The sequence below is a fragment of the Dreissena polymorpha genome, chromosome 1 (genome assembly GCF_020536995.1).
Source record: "Dreissena polymorpha isolate Duluth1 chromosome 1, UMN_Dpol_1.0, whole genome shotgun sequence".
Classification (NCBI taxonomy): domain Eukaryota; kingdom Metazoa; phylum Mollusca; class Bivalvia; order Myida; family Dreissenidae; genus Dreissena; species Dreissena polymorpha.
The window spans coordinates 68,397,580-68,425,293 of NC_068355.1; the positions used below are offsets into that span (position 1 = coordinate 68,397,580).

The window sequence follows — 27,714 nt, forward strand, 5'->3', positions numbered from 1 at the left end:
TGTGTACATCATGGCGGCCAAAATGAAACAATGTCGGTACATGTCTGACAGAATAATGTTTTTTGAGATTTTTTGTTTCCTTTTCCATGTATCTATAGTTTTTGCAGCGACAACAACAGAACCACCAGCAAACGTTACTAACGCAACTATACCTGCAACTACCACGGTCGCGCCTATCACTACTACAGCGGCCGTGGTTCCCAACCAAGCTAGAACTGTCATTGGGGAAACTGGTCGGTGCAGTTTGCGTAACTTTTTTGTGTATTTTTCAACTGTTCCTTCGTAGAAAAGAACTAATCAAAATCGAAAAAATCTCTAAACTTTTGTAATACTTAAATTTATAATTAAACCAACACGTGTATTACCCATTGGCCAAGTCACTTTAACACAACCAATATGTCATATAACAACATTTTTCATCATTTTGACAAAAAAAATCTGATATAATTTATACATACAAGGTAGGTATCTCTTGACAAAGGAAAATCACCTACATCAACATGTTTAAGCCATTAAGTGCCTAAATGGCGGTCGATTTTCTTAAACTATGTTCCATTTTGTTGAGAAAGGTTGCCTCGTGACGAAAAATGACCACGAACGGCTGCTTGCCAACATAAACTACAAGAAAACACTTCTTTAACTCGTAGAAATGCTAGGTCGTTATAGTTGCGTTAAACTATGATTTTAATGAATGTTTGCTCCAGTACTGTACGCATTTAAATGATGCTATGGTTGTATATTAATTATTTATGTTCTCAAGAGATTTCCGAATACTCTGGCATTTAAAATGACTCCAGGTATGGCATACCTGAAAGACATTGCATATTTTCAAGCTTATATATTATATTGATCAATTATGACACTCATTTGTTACGCTGTTTTCAGTAACTGTTTTCGGATATATTTATTTGTGTCATAGTTTGAATTAGGGTTCTTGGAATAAAGGACTTATATACAAATTAATAAAATAGAATTGTTTATGTATTATCTATATCTATTTCTTACTGACGTATTGAATACACACTTTTTTCGAAGTGTTCAGTGTTTTCGGATGTACATTTTACTGTTTTCCAATATGAAACACTGAATGCCGTTAATTTTTATTTTAAAATAATTTTGATTAAAACGTTTTAACATATTTATTAGCATATCTTTTAATTTCTATTCTTTTTCGATCCAGACATAGTAAAAAGCAATGATTTCGTCTTCATATTCAATGTTTTCATATATTTAAAAACTGTTTTCGGTAAATGTTACTGTTTTCGTGAAAACAGTTCTGTTTTTGTTATCTAGTCATACAGACTTAAATGTACCCTGGGTACTCTTAAGTATACTTAAATTTTGATGGCTAGCGTCACGCGCACCTGCTCAGTTTAGCATGTCCATCTGTTTTATTCTTGAATTAACAACAAAAACTGCATTTAAATAGGCAATATTTTGACAAAATACTGGCTAGACTTAGCTCCCTATAGTAATATGTATCATGTTCAATGGTTCACAAAATATCAGCCCTTCTGGTTCGTTGCTAACATTTGTTACTTTGTGCATGTGATTGTTCTAAGAATAGTATTTTAATGGAAAAAACGAAACTCTTGCTCATGTTATTCTTAAAGTATTTTGACATTTTATATAAAAATAAGCAGCCTATAACATTGATTCTATTAATCCATAACAGGATTTTTGACAAAAAGCTTCCTGGGCCTTCCTTCGGTGTTGCTTATTTTACAATCAGGAGTGTGATTTTTTCACCTCCTTTCAGCTGATTTTCTTCTTTTCAATGTGAATATTATTTTACAAATAGGTATTAACTTTACAGATTCATGTACAAATGAAGAGTGTAATTGAACCATGTCAGGGGGTGGCACATTTTCCTCCCCTGAGGTGGTTTTCAAATCACAGACATCCCGGTACAATTTAATCCAGCATGTAAGATGTAAAAAATTACGCTTGGAACTTATTAGCTTCCTTTAATAAATAACATGAAGGAGAAGTCCGCTTCGCAGTCTTTTAAGAACTTTACCATCATTTAACACAGCAGCAAACCATCTTAATGTAAGGGCTGATCTCTTAACCAGCATAAATTTATGTCCTCTGCTTATAATTGTGTTGCAGATCTTAAGATAAAAGCAAAACTCGTTGAAAGTTTGAACACGGTTATCCCTAAGTGTAACATTACGCACACAAAACGCACATTTGGGGCATTATTGAGTTGATATAATAATCGAAATTTGTACCAGGTTTCATACATTCTTGGATAGGCGGCCACCTGAATCAACATTTCTATAGCCTCGGGCTATCAAATCCGGCCACAAATATTTGCTTACCTTATGTGTCAATCTTCGGTCATTTCCGTATGTATTTGTTATGTGTCCGTTGCATACCTCATATTTATGTTGCAGACACGTGACTCAATAAACGGCCAATCAGAATTGTACAGGTAGACACGTGACTTTACACGGCCAAACAGAATTGAAACAAAACAATGATCAAAGCTTTCCTTGTTTATATCTCTATTGATAGAACAGCCTTGCTTGGGAAGTCGAATATAGCAGACGTATTATTGCTTGCTGTCGCGGGCGGGACCCGTTGCGGGCTTCGCATGTATCTTGTATTTGACAAACATTTTGAAAACATTGTGTTGTGTTAATAAGCAGAAATAAAACATAAAGAAAACAGAAATGGACTTTGTCTACGTTTAAGTATGTGTTATGGTACATAAGCTGCTATCAGTCAGTACTTTTCTCTGCCTTGAAGGTGGAGTTAAATATTGCATTTATATCCAATCAGAACACTAGCATTGTATACATTACCCATGTTGTAAAATGGCTATAAAAAATCGTAATAAGCCATGCTCTGTGCAGTCTGCACAGGCTAATCAGGGACGATCCTTTCCGCTTTTAGTTTTTGCTTCAATCAAGTCTCTTCTTAGCAATAATCAAGTTTAGGCAGAAAGTGTTATCCCTGATTAGCCTGTGTGGATCACACAGGCTAATCTGGGTCGATACTAAAGACGCATGCATTAGGCCCCCTTTTCACAGTGGGCTCAAATGTATTTATATACAGGTAGGCTTTTAAGTGAAACACATGATTAAGCTTGAAAAGGAATACAATTGACTCCAGTAATAAATACACTTGATAATTATGTTCTTTCAGGTCCCCAAACCTTCAAACAATAATGCAAAAATTAAGTGACTTGCAAAACTTTTCAGACCATTATAAAATTGATTTATACCATTACAATAATTGGCTTTGTTTCGTTGTTTAGTCCATAATATTTCATATCCAATGTCTGTACAATTTGTTTTATTAATCTTCCCATGTCATTATAGTTAAAAGGCATACAATAAATTAGGAAAAATATCCTACCATAACTTTTGCAATACAAATGTATTGAAGATAGCAACTTGATATTTGGCATGCATGTGTATCTTATGAAGCTGCATATTTTGAGTGGTGAAAGGTCAAGATCAGCCTTCAAGGTCAAAAGTAAAAAAAATACAATCCAAGGGAAGAAAGAAGCTTTAAAAGGTAGATAATTTCTAAACCTGCCAAATGATATATTGAAATTTTATTTCAAAGCGGCGCAATAGGGGGCATTGTGTTTCTGATAAACACATCTCTTGTATTTATTTATTTTTTAAGAAAGAAAAGAAGTATTTCAAAATCAAGTCATTAAGCTATGCATGATTGCTTGTTTATAATTATTTTCAACATAAATCTGAACTACAACATTAATGTACAGATTAAGAAATCTAACAGATTTTTTCAGTTACATATATACTTTAGAACATGTTATATTAATATTACATGTGCATGTATATACACTTCAATATTAATGCACATACAAGTTATTCAGGTATATACTAACAATAATATCTATATGTGCTTTTACATCCACGTACTTACATTTTGTATCTTTCATTTTTTATACCCAGAAAATAAATTTAAAAAAAGTTCTATAGCAATTGTGTATAGATTGCAAAAAGGGGCAGAAGATAAGTTAAAATAATTAGGAAGAGAGATAATTGATTTTAAAAAATCTTCAAAATACATTTTATGTTATTATTAAGTGCAAAGACAGATAGTGCATGGGCGCACGAGTTAAAAGATTAACTAACAAGGAGAAAAGAGGAAGAAGAAATAAATATTACAAATTTCAAAAAAAAATTCTCATAGAATAAAAAGAATATAGGCAAGATTCTTTAAGATTGCTTGATAACTTGAAAATATAAAATAATTTATTTAATGGTGTTACTTTTATCAATTTGTACCGTCTGAGTAATAAAGGTACACTATGGTTTCAGTGCTTGGACAGTGCCTATGTGATTTGACTGGTAACAAATGTGATATCAACTGTTGCTGCGACGACAACTGTACACCTGATGACAGAAAGGCTTTTGTTTGCGATCCAGTTTCAGTCATGTAAGTAAACATAAATAGTACTCAGGATATGATTGGATTTCTTAAGAAAACAAAAATAAATATCCAACATAACATCAGATGTTAACAAATTTATGTCTGAAGAAATATTCCACAAAAGTACCATCTGTACCTGTACTAGATTTTTTGTTAAATGTAGCTCACCTGATTGCTCTGGTTAAATAATCAAAACTGTTTATATATATTCATAACCTTATTTGGTGTAGATAGTTTTCAAAAAATGCATTTTCATTATTCAGTTTAGTGTAATAGTTACTAATTGTAATTAGAAGCTCTTTTATTTTGATCCTGGGTTAGGTCTATTATGGCATTTAGCCCTAGACTTGTTTTATCAATCTTTGTTAAGAACAATTTATTAATGTCATACGCATCATCCTGCCACAACCAAACATCAACGCACAACCAACGGTGTGGTTAAAGTTTTTCATGACAAAGCCTGGTAATTTAACTCTTATAGTGTTTGCTCAACTTATCTGTTGTTAACATGTGATTGCGCTTTTGAAATTGCACAACTTTTGAAATTGTATTATTTGATGTTATTGTGTTATGTATCATGGGCACAGCTCTGAAATTGTATTAAGTTATGTTATTGTGCTATGTATTATGGGCTGGAGGCCTTGATTTACTAAATAGACTGTTCTGTTCTGTTTATTGTGGAATTATAGTATTACTTTCTTCTATAATGTCTACCATACAGAGAACTACAAGCTTAATATACAATATCTCAAATAAATCTCTCAAACATGATGTCGTTGTAACAAAGATAATCTTTTCAATCTCTTATGCAGTTTCTTGACATAAAATGACCAAGTGTACGCATATTGTTAATCTAACTTATTTCATACTTTGCTTGTGATTAACATTATACTTTGTTCAGACTGTTTGTAAATATACTGGTATGGATGAAATTAAGCAAAATCAGAATAACAGTTTTTGCCCCCTCTTCCATTCTTATGCCACACCCTTTAAAAAAATGTGGCCCTCTCCCATTTTTTATCCCAATTCTTAAAAAAAATGTTCCACCCTTTTTAGTCCTTTCATTTGTCAATGTTATTTTTAATACAGACACACCCAACATGTTTCTGTTAGACATTGTTTATTATAAAAACACACACTGTCATACGTGTATGAGCATCAAATTATTTGAAATAAGAATCATTCCTAATGATATATATACTGAAAGATGATTGAATATATGCGCTTAAGTGGACACAGCACAATCGATTCACTTACATGTACAATGCACTCAGTTTGCAATAGCATTGTGAATAAACTTGGAAACTTGGTATCCTTTGAAAATTACTATTGGTAGTTGATATCTTCCTTTATCAACTACTGGTACCCGGTAGTCATTTACAAAGGGGAAAGAAGGCATGAACCTTGTGGGGCCTTGTGATATAGTTATAATAAATCATAATAATAACTTCATGTGAGAATGTTTGCATAATTGTGATGTATATGTCCATATACAAGTCTTTGTCATTCTTATGTATGGTTTTGGAATTACTCCTAAAACAGCAGTCATTTTTTTCCTATCAGACAGAACTCAAAATGATTGTTTAATGCAGGGCTTTTTTCTTGATGTGAAGCAAGTGCCAGGCCTTCTATAGAAGGGAAAAAATTATTGACCAAACTAAAAAACGGAGAAAATTCCCAAAGAAAGTAGAAAATTTTGGGAAAATGGCATCATTTACAGAAATTCTCTTAGGGGAAGGGCCTTTCTTTCGTGAGATGGGGCCTTTTTAAGGCCTTATCTAAAGAAGGAAAAACAGGCCTTGTATTTAAAATAAACAGCTTAAAATCATTGATTATTTCTGAAATAATGTGTTGTTTATGATTTTCAGTATTGATGACAAGCTTTGTTACCAAGAGAACATCTTTGTTTTTTCTAACTCACCGGCAAATACTACCTCAGATGGGGGTCTCTTTTGTATTTACTTTGACAACTGTAAGTAGTTATTGGTATATGCATTTTATTATATTACTTTTTTGGTACATATGTTGTTGTTTTTTTTCACCTACCAGTAAATATGAAAGGTGGCCGTCTTTTTCAAATAAGAAATTTTACGACAACAGGTGGTGTCATTCCTTGGTGGGCAAAGGGGCATGGCGTGGTACATTCAAAAGGGCATTTTAACACACAAGTTAAGGCAAAAAGGGAAAAACAAGTTATGTGAAAACCTGGTTTAGAAGGAACATTAAATCACATCAGTGGCAGTTGTGTGAAAATCATAAAAATATAAACAAGCACACTTAAGTGTAATTGATGTTTTTAACTGACTTTAACTAATATTAATATATTTACCTTGAAATGTCTTCCATTTAATTTCTATGCTGTTTCAGTAATATGTACAACATAACAAACATAATAAAGCAATTTATTATATACCTGCTTTATGTTCCCCAAAAATATTCAGATTCATATGCATATATATGGAATATTATGCAAGTCAATTGTTACAAGTGTGTGTATCAGTCTCTACTGATACAAACACATGGAACAATTGACTAGCGTAATATTCGCATATATATGCATATGAATCTGAATATACACAGATCCACTAACATATAAATGAAACTTAGTGGTTATTTTGAAAATAGGCAGATAAATTTCAGATGAAAATTGAAAAGCAGACAAACATAACATTAACCTGTCAAAAGAAACACTAAATAAAATATTGAATATTTCATCAGACGCTTATTAAAACAACGTTTGAAACTTGGTTAGCTATTGTAAGCATACTGTTAGCCTCAGAGTCTGCTGTAAGAATGTTCGTTATCTTTTATCTTTTCCAGTTGAAATCAGTCGATATTTAAGAAGATGTACTTGTTACATGTGAGAACTGATTTAACAATACCTAGGTTTCCCTAAGTTGTGGTTCTCTTTCAGATTACAAGTCTTATATTGACCTGCTGACTTCTAAAATAAAGTGTAGGGCACAGAGTTGAACATTTTCTATATTGGCTGTTGATTTTGTTTCATCTGTTTATTTTGTTAATATGTTTATTTGTTGTTTTATTGTTCTCAGTTTTAAACAGTTTATAAAAATACCGAAATATTGGCATAATGAGTGTTAAATTAAATTTCATTACTCTACAAAATGTGAACACTACAGATATTTTTGCCTTCATCATCAGAGGGGGTAATCAAGTGAAAGTCAATATGGCAACGTCCATGCCGAAGCAGGTATTTATCCCCATGTTTTTCAGAGAAAAAGTGGGGATATTGTATTGATCTCCGTCTTTCGTCCGTCCATCTGTCCTGGCCACTATCTCCTCCTACACTATTAGCACTAGAACCTTGAAACTTACGCCCACGGTAGCTATGAGCATATGTGCGACCCTGCACTATTTGGAATTTTGATCTGACCCCTGGGTTAAAAGTTATGGGGGTTGGGGTGGGGCCGGGTCAGAGATTTTCACTCATTTTTTTAGGTTATTTTACATTAACTTCTTCATTTCTACACTGATTTACTTCATATTGATACTGAACCTCTCTTATGACCATACGGTCAATCTCAACTATGCATGGCCCCATTACCAACCCTGGGGGGCCCCGACCACATAGGCCACACACACCCAAAATTGCCTTTTACTATAATTTTTTCATTTCTGCACTGATAAAAATTGATACTGAACCTCTCTTATGACAATACAGTCAATCTCGGCTATGCATGGCACCATTACCAACCCTGGGGCACCCTGCCCACAATAGCCTTTTACTATAATTTCTTCATTTGTGAACCAATTCACTTTTAATTGATACTGAACTTCTCTTATGACCATACGGTCAATCTCAACTATGCATTGCCCCATTACCAACCCTGGGGCGCCCCACCCACATAGGCCACACCCACCCAAAATTGCCTTTTACTATAATTTCTTCATTTCTACACAGATTCACTTCTAATTGATACTGAACCTCTCTTCTGACAATACAGTCAATCTCAACTAAGCATGGCCCCATAAGCAACCCTGGGGCGTCCCTTGATCAAACATGCAGCGTGGGGATATGCATCGACCTTTGCAGCACCATTTCTAGTTTTCTTTGTTACTATTTATTATTATGCCCCCCTTCGAAGAAGAGGGGGTATATTGCTTTGCACATGTTGGTCAATCGGTCCGTCTTCCAGATGGTTTCCGGATGATAACTTAAGAATGCTTTGGCCTAGGATCATGACACTTCATAGCTACATTGATCATGACTGGCAGATGACCCTTATTGATTTCCAGGTCACTAGGTCAAAGGTCAAGGTCACAGTGACTCGAAATAGTTTTTTTTTTTTTTTTTTTTTTTTTTTTTTGAATTTATAGCGTTTATTCACCTCCATACATTACAAAGTGTATCATTAGTTTTCATGTTATTCTGTTAGTATATAATATAGTTGTTTAACAATTCAAATGAATAATATAATAGAGGTATATAAAATCCATGCATTCCATTATATAAACACAATCCTACAGTTCACACATACACAGACACATACATGCGATGTTATGAAACAAAAAAAAAACAACAATTGTTTGGACTTCAGAAAAACATAAGCTTTAATCAAACGTTTTGACTTCAGACAATTAAAAACATTAATCAAACGACCATGGTATTAAATATTTTAAGTAAACAACACAATTTACAATAACACTGTTCTATTGATCTACAAAAAGTTTTACAATTGACCAGTTAAGTAGTTTCTTTTCTTTACATTTAGTATTAGATTGAATCTCCCATGCTACGCAAAGATAATTATTCAGCCCCCTTATTGAAGGTAATAGACCCTTTCTCTGGCATACAAATATATACTTTTTAATTTCAAGAATAAGAATATTAATATCAGTCATGTTAATACTTGTACAACCAAATAACATTGTTTGACATGAAATATCAGTACATTTTTGCACATTATGGGATCTTAAAAAGTCTACAACATAATTAACAATTCTCTTTGTAAAAATGCAGTCCCAGAATATATGTAATAGGGTTTCTTCATTTTCTTTACAGAAAGAACATAAATTGTCATGAACAATGTTCATTTTAAATAACAAAGATTTGGTTCCTAGGATTCTGTGAACAATTCTTGTCTGGAACCACAGAGTGTAAGTGTCTTTAGATATAATAAAAACAAATGCATGCACTTTTGTCCATTCAACGTTATTAAAAAGTGTATTCCATTTTAAATGGCAAGTGGGTATATCTGTATTATAGCTAAAACATTTATAGACAAGTTTGTTTTGATTATATCCAAATACAATGTTATTCAAGTAAAATGATATAAATGCACATTGTATATTTGGCTTTTTAATAAATGGAAGTCCTGATAGTCTGATAAATGCATTCACAGTTCTAATTAAACCTTCATAAAAAAGAAAGTTAATTTTAACGCCAATGAGAGTTTCTAATACAGATTGTTTTAAAAATTCTCCAGAAGTGCACATTATATCTCTTACATATCTAATTCCCCTATCATACATTTTTTTGTTATATATAATATTCCCACCTATCTTAAAATTGTGGTTATAAAATAACGGCATATCAAGGATATCTTCACACTTACTGACATTTTGTTTATTAATATACTCAATGTAACATGTAAGGACATCTCTCCAAAAACAATTTTTTAAACTTATCATAATTTTTTCTATGTATTTTTTTCCCAAATTAAACATTTTCTTCACATCAAACATAGAATATACAAGTTGGAAACATTTTCCATTACTTGATACAATTTTCCTTAACCATGTCATTTTCATAGTTTTTTCAAAAGCATATATATCAGTCATGGCAACTCCTCCATCATCATATGATTTAATAGCAATAGTTTGTTTAATTTTTGCTGGTCCATCCCATATAAAATTGGAAAAAAGGCTATTTATTTGTTTTAAAACTTTTTCTCCTGGGCTAGGAAGAGCTACAAACAGGTGTGTAAAAAGGGGAAGTAGTAGTGATTTAACAACTGTTATCTTTCCTAGGGGTGTTAAATTTCTTCTTTTCCAAAAATTTATGATATTGTGCAGCTTTTCCAGTTTACTCCTGAAGTTTATTTCTATTATTTTCTTTAAATCAACATCAAATAATATTCCTAAAACTTTAAAGTTTGTTGTGCCCCAGACTAGTTTATATTTAGTTTTTATTGATTGTATGCTAAACTTTTTGGAGCCAATCCATATAAGGTTTGTTTTGTCATAATTGATTTTCAATCCAGAACATAAGGCAAAGTTATTTAAAAGATCGAGGGTAGCATAAAGGGAAACATCTGTGCCATCCAGAAAGAGAGATGTATCATCAGCAAACTGAGAAATTTTATATTCAATATTTTCTATCACTATTCCTTTAATTTCATTACAATTTCTTATTTTAATTGCCAAAATTTCAGCACACAGAATGAAGATATAGGAACTTATTGGATCTCCTTGTCTGCAACCTCTTTGAATTGTTATAAATTCTGACAAAAACCCATTGATTTGAATTGCCGTCAAGGTATTATGTAGGAAAAGTGAAATCCATTTTTTCAATGTTGTACCAAAATTAAAATAATCTAATGTTTTTTCTATAAAATCAAATTCAAGGGTATCGAACGCCTTTTCAAAGTCGATGGTCATCAAGAGTCCAGGGATATTGTTATCTTCTGTATATTGCATAATGTCATATAAAAGTCTGGTATTCTCACCAATATATCTGCCTTTAATAAATCCTGTCTGATCTTTAGAAATAAGAGTATCAAGGATAGTTTTTAATCTGTTAGCAATAGTCCCAGATGCAAGCTTGTAAACTACATTTAAAAGTGTTAATGGCCTTAGGTTTTTCAAAAAATGTCTGGGTTTATTATCTTTAGGTATACATGTGATTATACCTTGTTTTTGAGTAATTGACATGGTTCCAGAGGTAAAACCATAGTTGAGGCTTCTCACTATAAAGTGGCCTAAATCTTTCCAAAAAACTTTAAAAAATTCTGCTGTAAAACCATCTGATCCTGGGCTTTTGTCATGCTTCATATTTTTTAAAGTAATTAATATTTCCTTAAGTGTAAGAAGGCCTTCTAATGATTGAGATTGTTCAGTGTTTAATTTAATTGTGTTTATTTCTTTAAGGTCATCATGACTCGAAATAGTAAAATGATTTCCGGATGATAACTCAAGAGTGCTTATGCCTAGGATCATGAAATTTCATAGGTACATTGATAATGACTGGCAGATGACCCCTATTGATTTTCAGGTCACTAGGTCAAAGGTCAAGGTCACAGTGACTCGAAATAGTAAAATGGTTTCTGGATGTTAACTCAAGAATGCTTACGCCTAGGATCATGAAACTTCTTAGGTACATTGATCATGACTGGCAGATGACCCCTATGAATGTTCAGGTCACTAGGTCTAAGGTCAAGGTCACAGTGACTCGCAACAGTTAAATCGTGTCCGGATGATAACTCAAGAATAATTAGGCCTAGGATCATGAAACTTAATAAGTACATTGATCATGACTGGCAGATGACCCCTATTGATTTTCAGGTCACTAGGTCAAAGGTCAAGGTCACAGTGACAAAAAACGTATTCACACAATGGCGGCCACTACAACTGACAGCCCATATGGAGGGCATGCATGTTTTACAAACAGCCCTTGTTTGCATTATATTTTTTAATGCTGCTAATTTTCTAGCCATATCAGCAAGAAAGTAACTTTTTTTTTTATTTTGTTCTTATGTTTGCACTATATTTCGACTTTACTCTCTGGAAATTTCATAGTGGGATGACCTAATTACTGCTCAACCTAGAAAATTTGCTGCAAGTAAAATCGAGATATGAGGCAAATTTTATTACAAAATAAACTCTGACCATTTTCTTACTGATGTGGCTGTAAAGAGAGTTTCATTTCAAAATTAATCAAAAGTACTGAAGGGAATAAAACATCGAAAACTGTCCGTCTCTGCATGGACATCGCCATCCTGACTATGACATGATTACCCTCTCTTATCATGCAATAGTTGTTAATGATTACATTAACATGTTATTTTATAACAAATAAACTTTGATGTAATCTTCAAGAAATTAGATTTGCCATACTTTCATAATGTGACCATTATGTATAATGTTTAATTAGAAGCTCATTGCAAAAAATGTGATGCTGTTTGTGAATTTAAGAAGGAATATTGTTTGCCTGCATTTTGCCAATCATAGAAAATGAAAATTTAATAATTTTTTCAAATATTGATCATTATTTTAGATTCGAAACGCAACTTCTATCTGGACCCAGATTTTATTCTGGACATCCCTTCCTTCAACTCATATGTAAACAGATATGCTAAAACAAGCATTCAAGGGCCCATAACTGTGGTGGAACCAACCTATGACTTGAACAGTTTCTATAAGGCCGGGGATCCGGTCTACATCGTGTTCCCAAATCAAGCTCGTGGCGAATTTGTCCTCCCGAAATCGTTGACTTCGAGTGTTTGCTCAGACCAGAATGCATTGCGTAAGTGATCAGAATTATTCTGGTATGAAGAACATTTTGCTTGCTCATTATATCAAAAGACGGCTTTGACCTACAGTCATGCAAAGTGGTTAAATGGTTACAGGGACTTTTAACATGAAAAAAGTTTTCACAGGATTTCAAGAGAACCCCTTGATCTATACCGGTATGCAGATCACTTGGGAGAAAACAGTTCCTATTTATTTTATTCAAGTTCATACAGATTGTTAATGAGTTGTATGAAGCATGAAAAATAATCCAGTATTGATTCATGTCATGTACTCCATGTACCACAGTTTTCAGTGGAATTGCACTCATGGGTTTTTGACGATGAGTATGATGAAATAAATCCAACAGTTCTTACTCCACAGTAGTCATGTGTACACTTACAAAGAACATTTTTCCTACATGTTGACTTAAATTGTTTGTTTATTTCTTTGCAGACAGCTGACTTGATAATTACTGTACAGACTTTTGTGTCTCTGTGCCTTTCAGCCTACTTACAAGCAATAACCAGTCAGTGTACCCGTATTGTGAACTCTCTCACTGCTAACACCTGTACTCAGACTGCCTCACTTAGTGCAGCCAGCTACCATGATGGGTTCCGGGTTGTTATGGTATGTATTACATAATAGAAGAAACAATTCATGAAGAACATTTTACAATGTAATATTTTACTAAAAAGATATTCACGTAAAATACAATACACTTGTTAAAAAATATAGAGAACAGAAACATTGAATAACATTACTCATCTAATACTAACATGTTAGTTTAAATAACATATTAGATAAAAGAAGATCCTTTCAACATATTTTTATTTTTTTGGACTCATTTCAAACATCTAAGGCAAATATGCTATTTTAATACATAATCCAACTCTCAATATTTTCAGCTAGCATTATTTGTGAACAATACATTCCATGATCAACAAAGAAACTGCAAATCTTGCAATTAGGAGTCATTTGTATTTACATTTCAATCACTGTCTTTAAGACTCCAGGCCTGTTTGGCTACGTTGTGAATGGAACCTTCATTGGTATATCTACCACTGCTGCGCCTGTGACCACGGTAGCCACCACAACTCCCAGCAATGAAACAACAACCACACCGCCAACAACCACCCCTGCACCACGTAAAAATCAGATGATTTAACTCTTTTCCACTCATAAGCGTAGTGAAAATTGCTATATGCAACCAGCATAAAACCAGAAAAGCCTGCGCGTCACTTGCAGACTTTCAGGTTTTATGTTGTTTGCTACCCAACAGTATCTAAGGGTTGGAAAGGAAGCTTTTAAAACTTACATTTAGCAAGGAAAGTCTTAAATTTAATTTGATTTTTGAAGGGACTACAAATGCATCAAAATGTGTATCTGAGTGGGTATAAGATTACGTCTTTGTTTGATTATTTATCTTAAAATGATTTTTTCTTAAAAAGATAATAAATGTTTGGCATTTTTCTGTGTAAAAAATAGTGAATACCTTTAGGGTGTCAGTGTGGCTTCTTATGGTGTTTCGACAAATTCGAGGCGATGTTGTTATTATTGTTTCTCAGTTTATTTCACAGTTATATTTAAATAACAGAGCATGTGACATTTATCAGGCATCAAAATTATCAGTTGGACTTGGCAAGGCAGAATTATTACCTCCCTAAACACATTATGCTTTACCTTATGATAAACTTTTGTTATCCTTGGAGGGCGAAGCATCCGTCATCAAGATTGGATTTGTGAGGATATTAGAGGCCAAAATTATGGCCCAATGTTCGCGATACTTAATCCCATTGATATCTGTGTTTACCTATGTGGGATATGAAACAAGGTAGCTCAAACTAAACAAAAATCTTTTTAATACTCTAAAGGCCTAATTAATTGCCAATCTTCATGAAACTTGCTCAGAACATGTGTCCTTATTGCTTGTAGATCATCACACATTTTATAACTCGGTTAATTTGTTGTACTAAAGAACATTTTTGACTGTATTAAAAGATTGGTGTAAAAAAAGCCCCAGAAACGCTGACAAGAACAAGAAAAGTAGCATGTGCTTTCGTTCAACTGCCCTTGTTCTCTCACCACCTCAAATCTGTACATTTCAGCGACCACAGTGAATCCAAACCTCATTCAGACCCTGTACAACAACCCATACACGTTGCAGATCAATGCCACGGCCCGACCCCACCTCTGTCAGCTGAGCGATGGCAGCCTCGTGACCTGCAACTTCACCGCACCTCGCACCCCAGCATTCAATGCTAGCACCAGTACATGCAACAACGTGGTGCAGGAGGTAAAGGAGGCGTGTTATTGGCTTCAGGCCAGGCGTGTTATTGGCTTCAGGCCAGGCGTGTTATTGGCTTCAGGCCAGGCGTGTTATTGGCTTCAGGCCAGGCGTGTTATTGGCTTCAGGCCAGGCGTGTTATTGGCTTCAGGCCAGGCGTGTTATTGGCTTCAGGCCAGGCGTGTTATTGGCTTCAGGCCAGGCGTGTTATTGGCTTCAGGCCAGGCGTGTTATTGGCTTCAGGCCAGGCGTGTTATTGGCTTCAGGCCAGGCAACTCCTTTAGTGTCCTATGTGTCGGAAAGAAAGCCATTTTTTTAAGCCTTAATTACCTTTGATCTTATGTTTTTTTTCTTTAAGGTATCATAAACGTTTTTTCAGCTTAGATATTTACTTTGAAGAAATTATTCTGGTTAGAGAACATCAAGAATCCATACTCAAGATGTCATATGAAATATTTATTGAGTGAGAGTTTCAGATTGTACTGTACATATCCATAATTTCATTTAATGCATGATTGAAACCTCTATTTGTAATTTGTATTATTTATAAAATAAATGTATTCAATCAATAAACTTACAAAGTTGTTGGTAGGTGAGATAGGTGCTGCTGTTATTGGTGTTTGCAAGTTTTTGTACATTCATGAGATCAATGAGTATTTTAATCTTTTATGTCCATGTTGTCTGTGTAATTAAACAAAACATCCTGTAGTTTCGGCTAGTACATGTTTTCCTGTATTTATTAATTAGTTTGTTTTCTACTTGTTGCTAAAATAATCTTAACCCTTAAAGCGCTGGAGCTGAATTTTAAAGGCATTTGCAAACAGTTTGGATCCAGATGAGACGCCACAGAACGTGGCGTCTCATCTGGATCCAAACTGTTTGCTATTCTGATAGTATTCTTTGAAAAAAAATCGAAGAAAATGCTAATTTTAGAAATTCAGCAGACGACATTTTAGCAGAAGACAAATTACCCAGCATGCAAAGGGTTAATCTTATGATTAGAAAAACGTGTTCACAACCTGTAAGCATTATTTGAGATGATGTCCTGTAAGCATTATTTGAGATGATGTCCTGTAAGCATAATTTGAGATGATGTCCTGTAAGCATTATTTGAGATGATGTCCTTTGTCTGGAAAAATTAAAGTTAGTTTAAAATGTTGTGTTGCATATAAATTACCAATTTTAAAATAATATATATTTTCATATCAAATTCTTCAGTTTCAAATCCTAAAAATTATTTATGCTGTTTTTTTCTTCAACCAGGTGCGATATTTCATCACGACCATTGGAACGTTTGGCATCTCTGCTGTCCAGGCCCAGTTTGTATTCAGAGACGTCACGCAAAACAACTTTCCTCTGACCCAGACGTACAGTGTGGCCTACACTACAGTATGTATTGACATTTAGTTGTGTGTATATACATATGTAGATGAAATTAAGGGTCTCACGTTTACAGTGTTTGATAAATGTTTAACCAAATTGCAATATCTGAAACTCTTTAATTTCTATGTTACATTTCTTTGTTTACTTTCAATGAAATAATATTTTTTTACCAATAAAAAGCAGTCGTTCAAATGTGAGATGTTTTTTTCAAAACTTGTGTTTGACATATCATACAGTTTTGACTATTGAATGGGCAATAAAAAAGGTTGAGAAAATGTCCTCTAAGTCATACCTATAAGCATCAATTGCTAAGACCTGATGTACAGATGATAGGTTTCTGCAGCAATTTTTTTTTAGAATTAATGGGTTTACTTGGGTTTACTATCTTCAAGCAGCTTTTAAAATTCAAAATCACAGAAAAATGTAAAGTTAAAGGTACATGTATATAAAGAAATTTTTCACATGATAATAATGTAACAAAGTGGCAATCTTTTGTTGAAATTATTGTCCTTTAAAAAAGCTGTCAACAAATCAAATCATTATTAAATATAAATAAATATCACAGGAAACTATTTTATTGATATGACTTTAAAATACTGTTTGAATTTTTTCAGATTTTTATTGTAATTGTTTGAAGGGAAAACAGAAAATTAATCATTTTAAATGGGAGACCCTAAGTTGTATGTTCCTTGCTTATATTGTATGAAAGCAATCGGCTGTGAAACCAGTATTTTTTATATCGTTAAATATACATATGTTTTCAGATATTAAAGCCTAGAGGTTTAGATTCAATTAACATGCTAAATGTTAGGAAACCACCCAATTTAATATCCTGTTCATTGGAGTTTTGATTTAGATGCACTGTGGCAAATGTTGAAGATCAAAAGAAATTACACTAAAAGATGTTTGTAATTTATTAATGATACAAGTGTATAGGCTTTTTATGCACCTAGAAGGTCCAAACTCTTGGTTGACCCAATATGACATGTAAGGCATGCTGACAAGCTGGTCTTTATGGATCTTATCTTTTATAACCCTCAACACATTCACATCACATGACCTCATAATGACCTGCTTTTGGACTAAATCTAACTCAAAATGTCCAATTAATTGATTAAACAAAAACATAAAACGTATTTTGTCTTACTTTGACAGGGCTTCTTTCCTTCTGTGAGAATGGCCGTTTTTTAACAATTTTTGGAAATTCGCGACTCAAATTTCCACAATTTCAAGAAGTTTGCGACTCAAATGTTTATAATTTCAAGAAGTTTGTGACTCTAATTTTCACAATTTTTGAAAGTTCATGACTCATGTTTTCAAAATTTTGAACAGTTCATGACTCATGTTTTCATAATTTTGAACAGTTCAAGACTTATTTTTTTCACAAAATGGAGGGGCCAAGGCCGCCTCACAAAAACTGGAGAAAAAGCCCTGTTTGAGAATGTTTTCTACAAATCTTTGATGCTTTCATGCTCAATATTTTAGACCACTATCAACACACTCACATAACTAGATCACGTTTTGACTTAAACATTTTCCCCTTTTTTTCTGAAAAAGGCTTATTCAGGAACTCCTAATTGATGGTTATCCTATAATGACTAGCATTGGCTTACCCCTTGCTACACAGCTTACATCAATACCCCTTGCTACACAGCTTACATCAATACCCCTTGCTACACAGCTTACATCAATACCCCTTGCTTCACAGCTTACATCAATACCCCTTGCTACACAGCTAACATCAATACCCCTTGCTACACAGCTTACATCAATACCCCTTGCTACACAGCTTACATCAATACCCCTTGCTACACAGCTTACATCAATACCCCTTGCTACACAGCTAACATTAATACCCCTTGCTACACAGCTTACATCAATACCCCTTGCTACGCAGCTTACATCAATACCCCTTGCTACACAGCTAACATCAATACCCCTTGCTACACAGCTTACATCAATACCCCTTGCTACACAGCTAACATCAATACCCCTTGCTACACAGCTTACATCAATACCCCTTGCTACACAGCTTACATCAATACCCCTTGCTACACAGCTTACATCAATACCCCTTGCTACACAGCTAACATCAATACCCCTTGCTACACAGCTTACATCAATACCCCTTGCTACACAGCTAACATCAATACCCCTTGCTACACAGCTTACATCAATACCCCTTGCTACACAGCTTACATCAATACCCCTTGCTACGCAGCTTACATCAATACCCCTTGCTACACAGCTAACATCAATACCCCTTGCTACACAGCTTACATCAATACCCCTTGCTACACAGCTAACATCAATACCCCTTGCTACACAGCTTACATCAATACCCCTTGCTACACAGCTTACATCAATACCCCTTGCTACACAGCTTACATCAATACCCCTTGCTACACAGCTAACATTAATACCCTTGCTACACAGCTACATCATACCCCTTGCTACACAGCTTACATCAATACCCCTTGCTACACAGCTTACATCAATACCCCTTGCTACACAGCTTACATCAATACCCCTTGCTACACAGCTAACATTAATACCCCTTGCTACACAGCTTACATCAATACCCCTTGCTACACAGCTTACATCAATACCCCTTGCTACGCAGCTTACATCAATACCCCTTGCTACACAGCTAACATCAATACCCCTTGCTACACAGCTTACATCAATACCCCTTGCTACACAGCTTACATCAATACCCCTTGCTACACAGCTAACATCAATACCCCTTGCTACACAGCTTACATCAATACCCCTTGCTACACAGCTTACATCAATACCCCTTGCTACACAGCTTACATCAATACCCCTTGCTACACAGCTTACATCAATACCCCTTGCTACACAGCTAACATCAATACCCCTTGCTACACAGCTAACATCAATACCCCTTGCTACACAGCTTACATCAATACCCCTTGCTACACAGCTAACATCAATACCCCTTGCTACACAGCTTACATCAATACCCCTTGCTACACAGCTATTGTATTGATGTTATCTTTGAACACTTTAACACACCAGCATCAGATGACTTTGTTGTGACCTTGAGGCTTGATGTTGACCTAATTTTGGACTTTTTAATTGGCCCATTCAACCAGTAATGATATCGCCTGATGTCATATGGGCTTTTTAAAAGCAGAATCTTGTGTTTATTATTAACTCTCTATTATACGTTATTGGTTCATCATATAAAAGTGTTTTCATTCTCATTTCACTAAAACAATAATTATCTGGTAATATGTGTAACAAAAAAAGTTAATGTTTTAATGTTGTCAATAAGCCAATTTACATGTGGAGGATAACAAATTTTACAAATTACGCAGATGACAACAATAATGCAAGAGTTGTTTTTGTACATTTGCAGTTGTCTGACACTACTCCTCTGGCTAGGAGTGGTAACCCAGGATATGTGATTGGCAAGCCAATACGCTATGGAACCCTCAATGAAACTACAGGGCTTGATGGCGCCAAGAAATATCCTTTAAATACTTGAATTTTGATGACATTTAAAAATGCCTCAATTCTAAGCCTTTGGGACCGACTTTAATACTTTAAAATAGCAAATGTTGGTATTCAACATTTTCCCCTAAGATTACCTAAAAAAATGTTACAGCTTCAATTAACCGTAAGATTAATGTAATGCAGGTTTCATCCATTTTAGCTCGGCTGTTTTCGGAGAAAACCCGAGGTATTGTTGTACGCCGTCCGCCTCATGCTAAGACCTTGACATTTTGCTCTAAAATCAAAGTGCTTCCTTCTACAACTTTGAAACTTCATATGTAGATGCACCTTGATAAGTTCTACACGCCACACCCATATTTGGGTCACTAGGTCAAAGATCAAGGTCACTGTGACCTCTAAAAAAAATAATTCTGACAAGCGTTCATTTATTTAAAATTGCACCCGCAGCTGAGTGTTGGAACCAGTTATGCGGTGCTCTTGTTTCAATTTTGTAATTAATGATTTTGTAAAATGATTGACAAGTGATAACTTTTGCAATATTGAAGATAGCAAATTGATATTTGGCATGCATGTGTATCTCGTTGAGCTGCACATTTTGAGAGGTGAAAGGTTAAGGTCAAGGTCATCCTTCAAGATCAAAGGTCTTAAAGAACAAAACCAAGGGAAGTAATAAGCTTTAAAAGAGAGATAATTTCTAAACCTGCCAAATGATATATTGAAATTTTATTTCAAAGCGGCACAATAGTGGGCATTGTGTTTCTGACAAACACATCTCTTGTTCATAAAGTTATTTAATAGGGACAGACCGCTCAAAAATGTTAAAAATCCAATTAGGACGAGGTATTAAATGCTACAAGCCTTAACATGGGTCACTCAGGAGATTTTGGAGTCCTCAGTAGAAGAGGGCCTGACAATTGTGCGTGCCTCAGTCACTGGAATGTGTGAGACAAGCACTGCGTCCAGGATACCTCTGAGATTTGGGGAAAACATGAGGACAGGCTGTTTCATCAGGTAGGCTTTAATGGTTAAAACAACAACAAAATCTTGATGTCTAAATGACTGTGACTTGTTGATGCCTTTTTATAAGTATCAGCAATTACATTAAAAATAATAAATTTCATGGCTGTCCTGTTTTGAAAATATCAAAGCAACACGTTTGTGAAGAATAACATAAAGAGGAAATATCATGATTCTCAATCATATTCATAAACATAAAGTCCAAAAGAGTGGCATTCGAAAATGGTAGGGAGTGGTTTTAATAGTTAAAACAAGGACCATAGCCGTATAAGTCTGAAGAAAAACTTCATTTAAGATAAATAGTTTATATTTCTGGAATTTAATAATATGGAGAAGTTGACTTACACTTACAAATGATTCTTTCAATCTTGAGCAAGAAGTTTACCATACGAGCCATGCTCTGGTAAAACAGGGTTTAATGCATGTCTGGTAAGTGTCGTCCCAGATAAGCTTGTGCAGTCCACTTGAAAAAATAGAATTTTATCCTGTCACATGCCTATAAATAAGCCCGATAACCAGGTAACCTAATATCCCAAAAGATATTAGGCTAGATGACCATGTGACCTCGAATATATGTCAGTTGCTATTCGCGCATGCGCATGCATTTACTAGTAATAAAATATACTTTTTTCTATTAATAAAATACCAAATACATGTAAAAAAAACATAATTATTTTAACAGCATAATTTCGTCTTTGTGTATTGAATTAATTACGAGTAATGTGTGTTTTAACAAGATGGAAGCTAGCCTAAGCGCTTTGCCTGACGTGACGTCACAATGTTTTTTTCGCGCGTGATGTTTACCATATTACATATTTAAACATAAAATACTCGAAAACTAGATATTTTAGAAACATTTCAACGAATGTTGTAAATGTGACAGGATAAATAGAATAATAGGTGGGTGACGTAGATGGAGAATGGTTATCTGGCTCGTTGGAGGATCTTATCGGGTTCGCCTTCGGCTCACCCGATAAATTCCACTGACTTGCCAGATAACCATTCTCCATCCACGTCACCAACCTATTATTCTCTATTTATGGGAAAGTGTTGTACCTGATTAGCCTTGTTTTCCCAGAGGGAGGCTTATGTGTTTTAAAATGTGACATCCAGGCTGAACTTGACGTCCATCAACCAGCAGATATGTCAGAACATTCAGGAGTTGATTGTTCAAACCCTGGAGGGTGTGAATGCCCGCGGGCCCAACCGCTATGTGGCCACATTTGGTAACACCAACACTAACAAGACGGGAGACTGGGTCCGCATCATAGAGAGCAACCGACCTGCACCCACAGAGGCCAATGTATGTACAGGCTTGTGTGTCATTACACAAGGAGATGTATTATAAATATCTTTTTTAATGGTACTGATACACCTGGCCCAGTGACTCTTATTTCCAAATCCATGCATTAAGGGACTGTTATATCGCCTCAGGAAAGCTTTGACTGTTTCTAGGACACACTCATGACTTCAAATAAGTATTGTTATAAAATCTACTACAACTTCTGTTTGAATTGCTACTTCTGCTGCAAGTAGTATTACTTTTGCAGCTGTTACTGCTTTTTTATGCCCCCGGATCGAATGACCGGGGGTAAATAGTTTTTGGCCTGTCTGTCTGTCATTGTATGTGTGTGTGTGTTTATGTGTCTGTCTCAAAACTTTAGCCTTGGTCATAACTTTTGCAATATTGAAGATAGCAACTTGATATTTGGCATGCATGTGTAGCTCATTGAGCTGCACATTTTGAGTGGTAAAAGGTCAAGGTCATCCTTCAAGGTCAAAGGTAAAAATAAATACAAAAATTAAAAACGGCACATTAGGGGGCATTGTGTTTCTGAGAAGCACATCTCTTGTTTGTTATTGAACATGGTGGTAAGGATTTTTTTCTGAAACAAGTTTAAACCCTTTGAAGCTATAAACCCTTGATACTGGATGAATTTGTAGAAATCAATCGGAGAAAGCATCAATATCTTTAATTCTTACATAAAAAAATGCATAGAAATGAGACTTAAGTAGTAAACCTTTTAGTGTATATATTATTTTATTGTTTTTGTACTTTGTTTATGAATAGGGTTGTTGTTATATAGTAAAATAAAATGCCTGTGAAAAAAACATGTAAAACATACAATACCGATGACTTGTGCATATGAGTCGTGTTCTGAGAAAACTGGGCATAATGCATGTGCGTAAAGTGTTGTCCCAGATTAGCCTGTGCAGTCCGCACAGGCTAATTAGGTAAGACACTTTCCGCCTAAACGTGATTTAAGGTAAGAAGGGACTTCCTTGAAACTAAAAATACCATAAACGCGGAAAGTGTTGTCCCTGATTAGCCTGTGCACAGGCTAATCTGGGACGACACTTTACGCACATGCATTATGCCCAGTATTCTCAGAATGCGGCTCATATAGTGCCTCTCTGACAGGGAGTGGATGGTACCAGCTGTCGTCTGAAGATGGGGCTGCATATCCAGGTGCTGTATGCCAATGTGGGAGCCCTGGCCCTCCCCCAGCGCAAGATCATAGGCCTTGCTCTACAGTATGACGCAGCCAGGGACATCGCCTTTGTGGTAAGATGTGTCTAAAAGGCTTCATTGAACTCCTAAAACCAGTCAAATATTTCAGTGTATTGGTGGTGACCCTTGATCAATTCACAAATGCAGCAATGCAGTATGTCATTGTTTAGTCAGATGAGAGAAAAGATATTTGAAAAATATATTTAATGATTGATCAATACACTGAGTGGAATTCCTATTTGACAGGTAAGACATTCCTTTATCTAAACTTTAAAGGTGTCATATTGAATATGGTTTTGTGATTTTTCTAATCTTTTGATGCCCCCGGATCGAATGATCAGGGGTATATTGATTTTGGTCTATCTGTCTGTCATTGTATGTGTGTGTCTGTCCCAAATCTTAAAGGTTGGTCATAACTTTTGCAATATTGAAGATAGCAACTTAATATTTGGCATGCATGTGTATCTCATGGAGCTGCACATTTTGAGTGGTGAAAGGTCAAGGTCATCCTTCAAGGTCAAAGGTCTTTTTTTTTTCCTAAAATAATTACCGTGTGGTTCAAAGGGCAGTAGGGGGCATTGTGTTTCACAAACACAGCTCTTGTTTTTACATGATAATAATGTTTCTTATCAGCTGAGATTCAGTTTGCTAATACAATAATAATATGTAATTGTTCTTTTTAAATTAGGCATATTGTTGCGCAAGTCATATACCGCATTATTGAAGGCATGTATTGGAGTCACATTGTCTTTTTGTGAGTCAGCATAAAATATTATAAGTTTGTGGAGTAAACTATTTCCCCAATTGTTAAGATTAGATTAAAACTTCATATATGTGATCACCATAAACTGTAGATGTGCAAGACACTTGTTACATCCTCAGTGATCCACATATATCCGAGTCATAAGCTGTTGAATATAGCTTACAAAATGGTGCCATAGTATCAGTCTTGTTTGTGACAAACCCCTAAAAATTGCTTTTTGCATTTATGCATTTCCATTATATTATCATCAACATTATTGCAATTACCATTACCGGGGGATATATCCTTTAAACAATTGTATAAACATTGAAAAAAAAAATACACATAAAAAAATCACTCATATTAACAGTGTACTGGTGCCTTCTGCCAAGATGGTGTGGGTCTCACACAGAAGTTTGAGGTCAGTCAGACGGTCTCATACGTGGATGCCTCACAGCCTGCCACAGGAGCCCAGGGGGAAGCTCCCATATTCGTTGCCAAAGTCCCCAACGACTTTTTCTACCCATTTTTGTTCTACACGTCCAACAGGGGAGTTTCTACGCAGCATGCGCAAACCTTCAGCAGCTCATCACTAGTTTTAAGTCTCTTGACAGTGGTGTTTTGTAAACTGTTCTTGAAGACATTATAAGGTTTGTTGATATTAGAGTCTACTTTATTGTGATATTTTTATCTTTGCTGTGAGTTAAAATGTGGGCCCTAGAATGAACTTTCTTCATGTAATATGTTTTGTCAGGTTTTCAGTTACTTTTATGCGAGTTTAGAGATTGCGTGAATCTTATATGTATTTGTTATTGTTCTTGTAATTGTATTACAATTATATTATTGCATAGACGGTTGTGCATTTGGTATAAAGACAGGATTAGAATTCAGGAATGAAAATATGGTTTTTATCTCATTTTTTTAACGACACAACTGTTTGACTATTGTTGTTTGAACTGCTGTTTCCATTGACAGTTGAATCTCTACTTCAGCTTGTAGTTACAAAAACATTCCTTACATTCATAAGATTATTTTTGCAATCTCAGATTATAGGTTTTTTGCATTTAAATGTCTTAAGCAAGTTTATATTTCTTAAATGATCAACACTGTATCTTTAGGAAAACACAAAACATGAGATTTCAGATAGAAAACTCAAATCTCAAATGTTATCCACAAGTGCAACCAAAGTTAAAATATCAGTTAAAAGCTTGGTGAACAAGGGGTCTGGTGATAACATGCCCCTGAAAATTATATCAAACACCAGTTAAGTACGTTAGATGTCATATTATTTATTATATTTCACTAGTACTTTTGAAGATGTGCACAACTTAATATCCATCTTGAACTGCTTTGTGGTGATGCTGGTATTTACTAATATCAAAATATCACTAAAACAGAGTTTTAAATTCGACAAAAGTTATTTATCACCATCTTAGCAATATTTATTTGTTTTCAAAAATTAGTGACCAAAATGTGCGTGTGCCAGTGCTCATCTGCATGGATTATCGTCTTGAAAAATAAGAAACATATATTTTCCGTCCATGAGTTTGCATGTTATGTCATTATTTATTAAACAAAAACTGAAACATTTGCATTATTAAACTTGTATGTTTATTTGTATATATATTAATGACATTTAATAAATAAATTAAGCAAAAAAATAAGCCTTTCTTCTTTTATGCAACAGTAGTATAGTCAGGTGTTGCTTTTGTCCACAGAACCTGCAATATGATAGACTGATGTCAAAGCAAGTAGTTAACCCTTTGCATGCTGGGAAATTTGTCGTCTGCTAAAGTGTCGTCTGCTGAATTTCTAAAATTAGCATTTTCTTCAATTTTTTTCAAAGAATATTATCAGAATAGCAAACAGTTTGGATCCTGATGAGACGCCACTTTCTGTGGCGTCTCATCTGGATCCAAACTGTTTGCAAAGGCCTTCAAAATTCGGTTCCCGCACTGTAAGGGTTAAATAGCAATGTCTTATAGCTTGTACAGCTAAACCATGTTATAAACAAACTAGCTGAACTGAAGTCAACACAGAATATTGACCATTGGTTCATGGATCACAGGTCAAGAAGGTTGGCAATTCTAAAGTTATGCTGTAATTTCTTAACAAAAAAGTCTGTCACTTTACCCTTTGCATGCTGGGAAATTTGTTGTCTGCTAAAATGTGGTCTGCTGCATTTCTAAAATTAGCATTTTCTTCGATTTTTTTTCAAAGAATACTATCAGAATAGCAAACAGTTTGGATCCTAACAAGAGGCCACATTCTGTGGTGTCTCATCTGGATCCAAACTGTTTGCAAAGGCTTTCAATATTCGGTTCCAGCACTGATAAGAGTTAAAAAAAACTTATATAAAGCATGTGGGTAAATTGCAGAAGTAAACATCCAGCAATTAACTGACAACTGAAATTAATTCTGGCTATTCAACACATTAACAAACTAATTCACCTATGGCTATAATTTTGCACTTTTAGCTGAAATACTGATAAAGCTAATAAATTTCACAAGTTTAGGTTGCGTTTAAATGTAAACTTTAAATACAAGTCGGTGAATAAAAAAAAATGAAAAGAAGCACTATAAAACTAAAAGTTAAAAATAAGACTTTAAATTTCTGAAATAAATAAGTGTTCTGCGGTCTGAGACATGCCCCTCCATACATGACTGAACTAGTTACCCCAATTTCAATAAGGGTCATCTACTGTCCAAGGCAAATGCGCATGTGAAGTATCAAGCCAATCGGTCAATTCGTTGAGGAGTTATTGTTCGGAAACAATACTCACACTTATTGTGACATAGTGACCCCAATTTCAATAGGGGTCATCTACTGTCCAAGGCCAATGTTATGGGAAGTATCAAGCATATCTGTCGATTTGTTGACGAGTTATTGATCAGAAACGCTGTTCCCACTTATTGTGCCAGTGACTATGACCTTTGACCTAAAGACCCCGATTTCAATAGGGGTATCTACTGTCAAAGCCAATGCACATGAGAAGTATAAAGCCAATCGGTGAATCAGTTGAAGAGTTATTAATCGGAAACCACTTAGTGTGATAGTGACCTTTGACATAGTGACCTGAATTTCAATAGGGGTCATCTACTGTCCAAGACTAATGCACATGTGAAGTATCAAACCAATCTGTCGATTTGTTGACGAGTTATTAAATGATTTTCACCCTTAGTGTGATAGAAACCATGACCCTTGACCTAGTGACCCCAATTTCAATAGTGGTCATCTACTGTTGAAGGCCAATGCACATGTGAAGTATCGAGCCAATTGGTCAATTGGTTGAGGAGTTATTGATCGGAAACAGAGCTCCAGATAAGGTATTGTGAAATTCTTAACGTTACTACCAGATTTTCAAAAATAATTCTTTACTCTGAAATTTTATTCTTAACGTTACT

General features: G+C 34.8%; 1 protein-coding gene across 2 annotated transcripts; it reads left to right on the forward strand.

Annotated features, from left to right (window-relative positions):
* LOC127833810 (tectonic-3-like) lies at window positions 1-25,973 on the forward strand. 2 transcript variants are annotated; one of them, XM_052359268.1, is made up of 14 exons: window positions 1-233; window positions 4,305-4,422; window positions 6,285-6,388; window positions 7,331-7,372; window positions 12,653-12,901; window positions 13,394-13,515; window positions 13,895-14,033; window positions 14,994-15,181; window positions 16,436-16,561; window positions 19,941-20,050; window positions 20,912-21,049; window positions 22,169-22,358; window positions 23,478-23,621; window positions 24,680-25,973. In XM_052359268.1, the coding sequence occupies exons 1-14, from the start codon at window positions 11-13 to the stop codon at window positions 24,956-24,958; spliced, it is 2,172 nt and encodes a 723-aa protein (XP_052215228.1). In that variant the 5' UTR covers window positions 1-10; the 3' UTR covers window positions 24,959-25,973. The 2 variants fall into 2 exon arrangements, with proteins under 2 accessions (XP_052215228.1, XP_052215238.1); XM_052359278.1 differs by lacking the exon at window positions 7,331-7,372.
* Window positions 25,974-27,714: the final 1,741 nt, after the last annotated feature.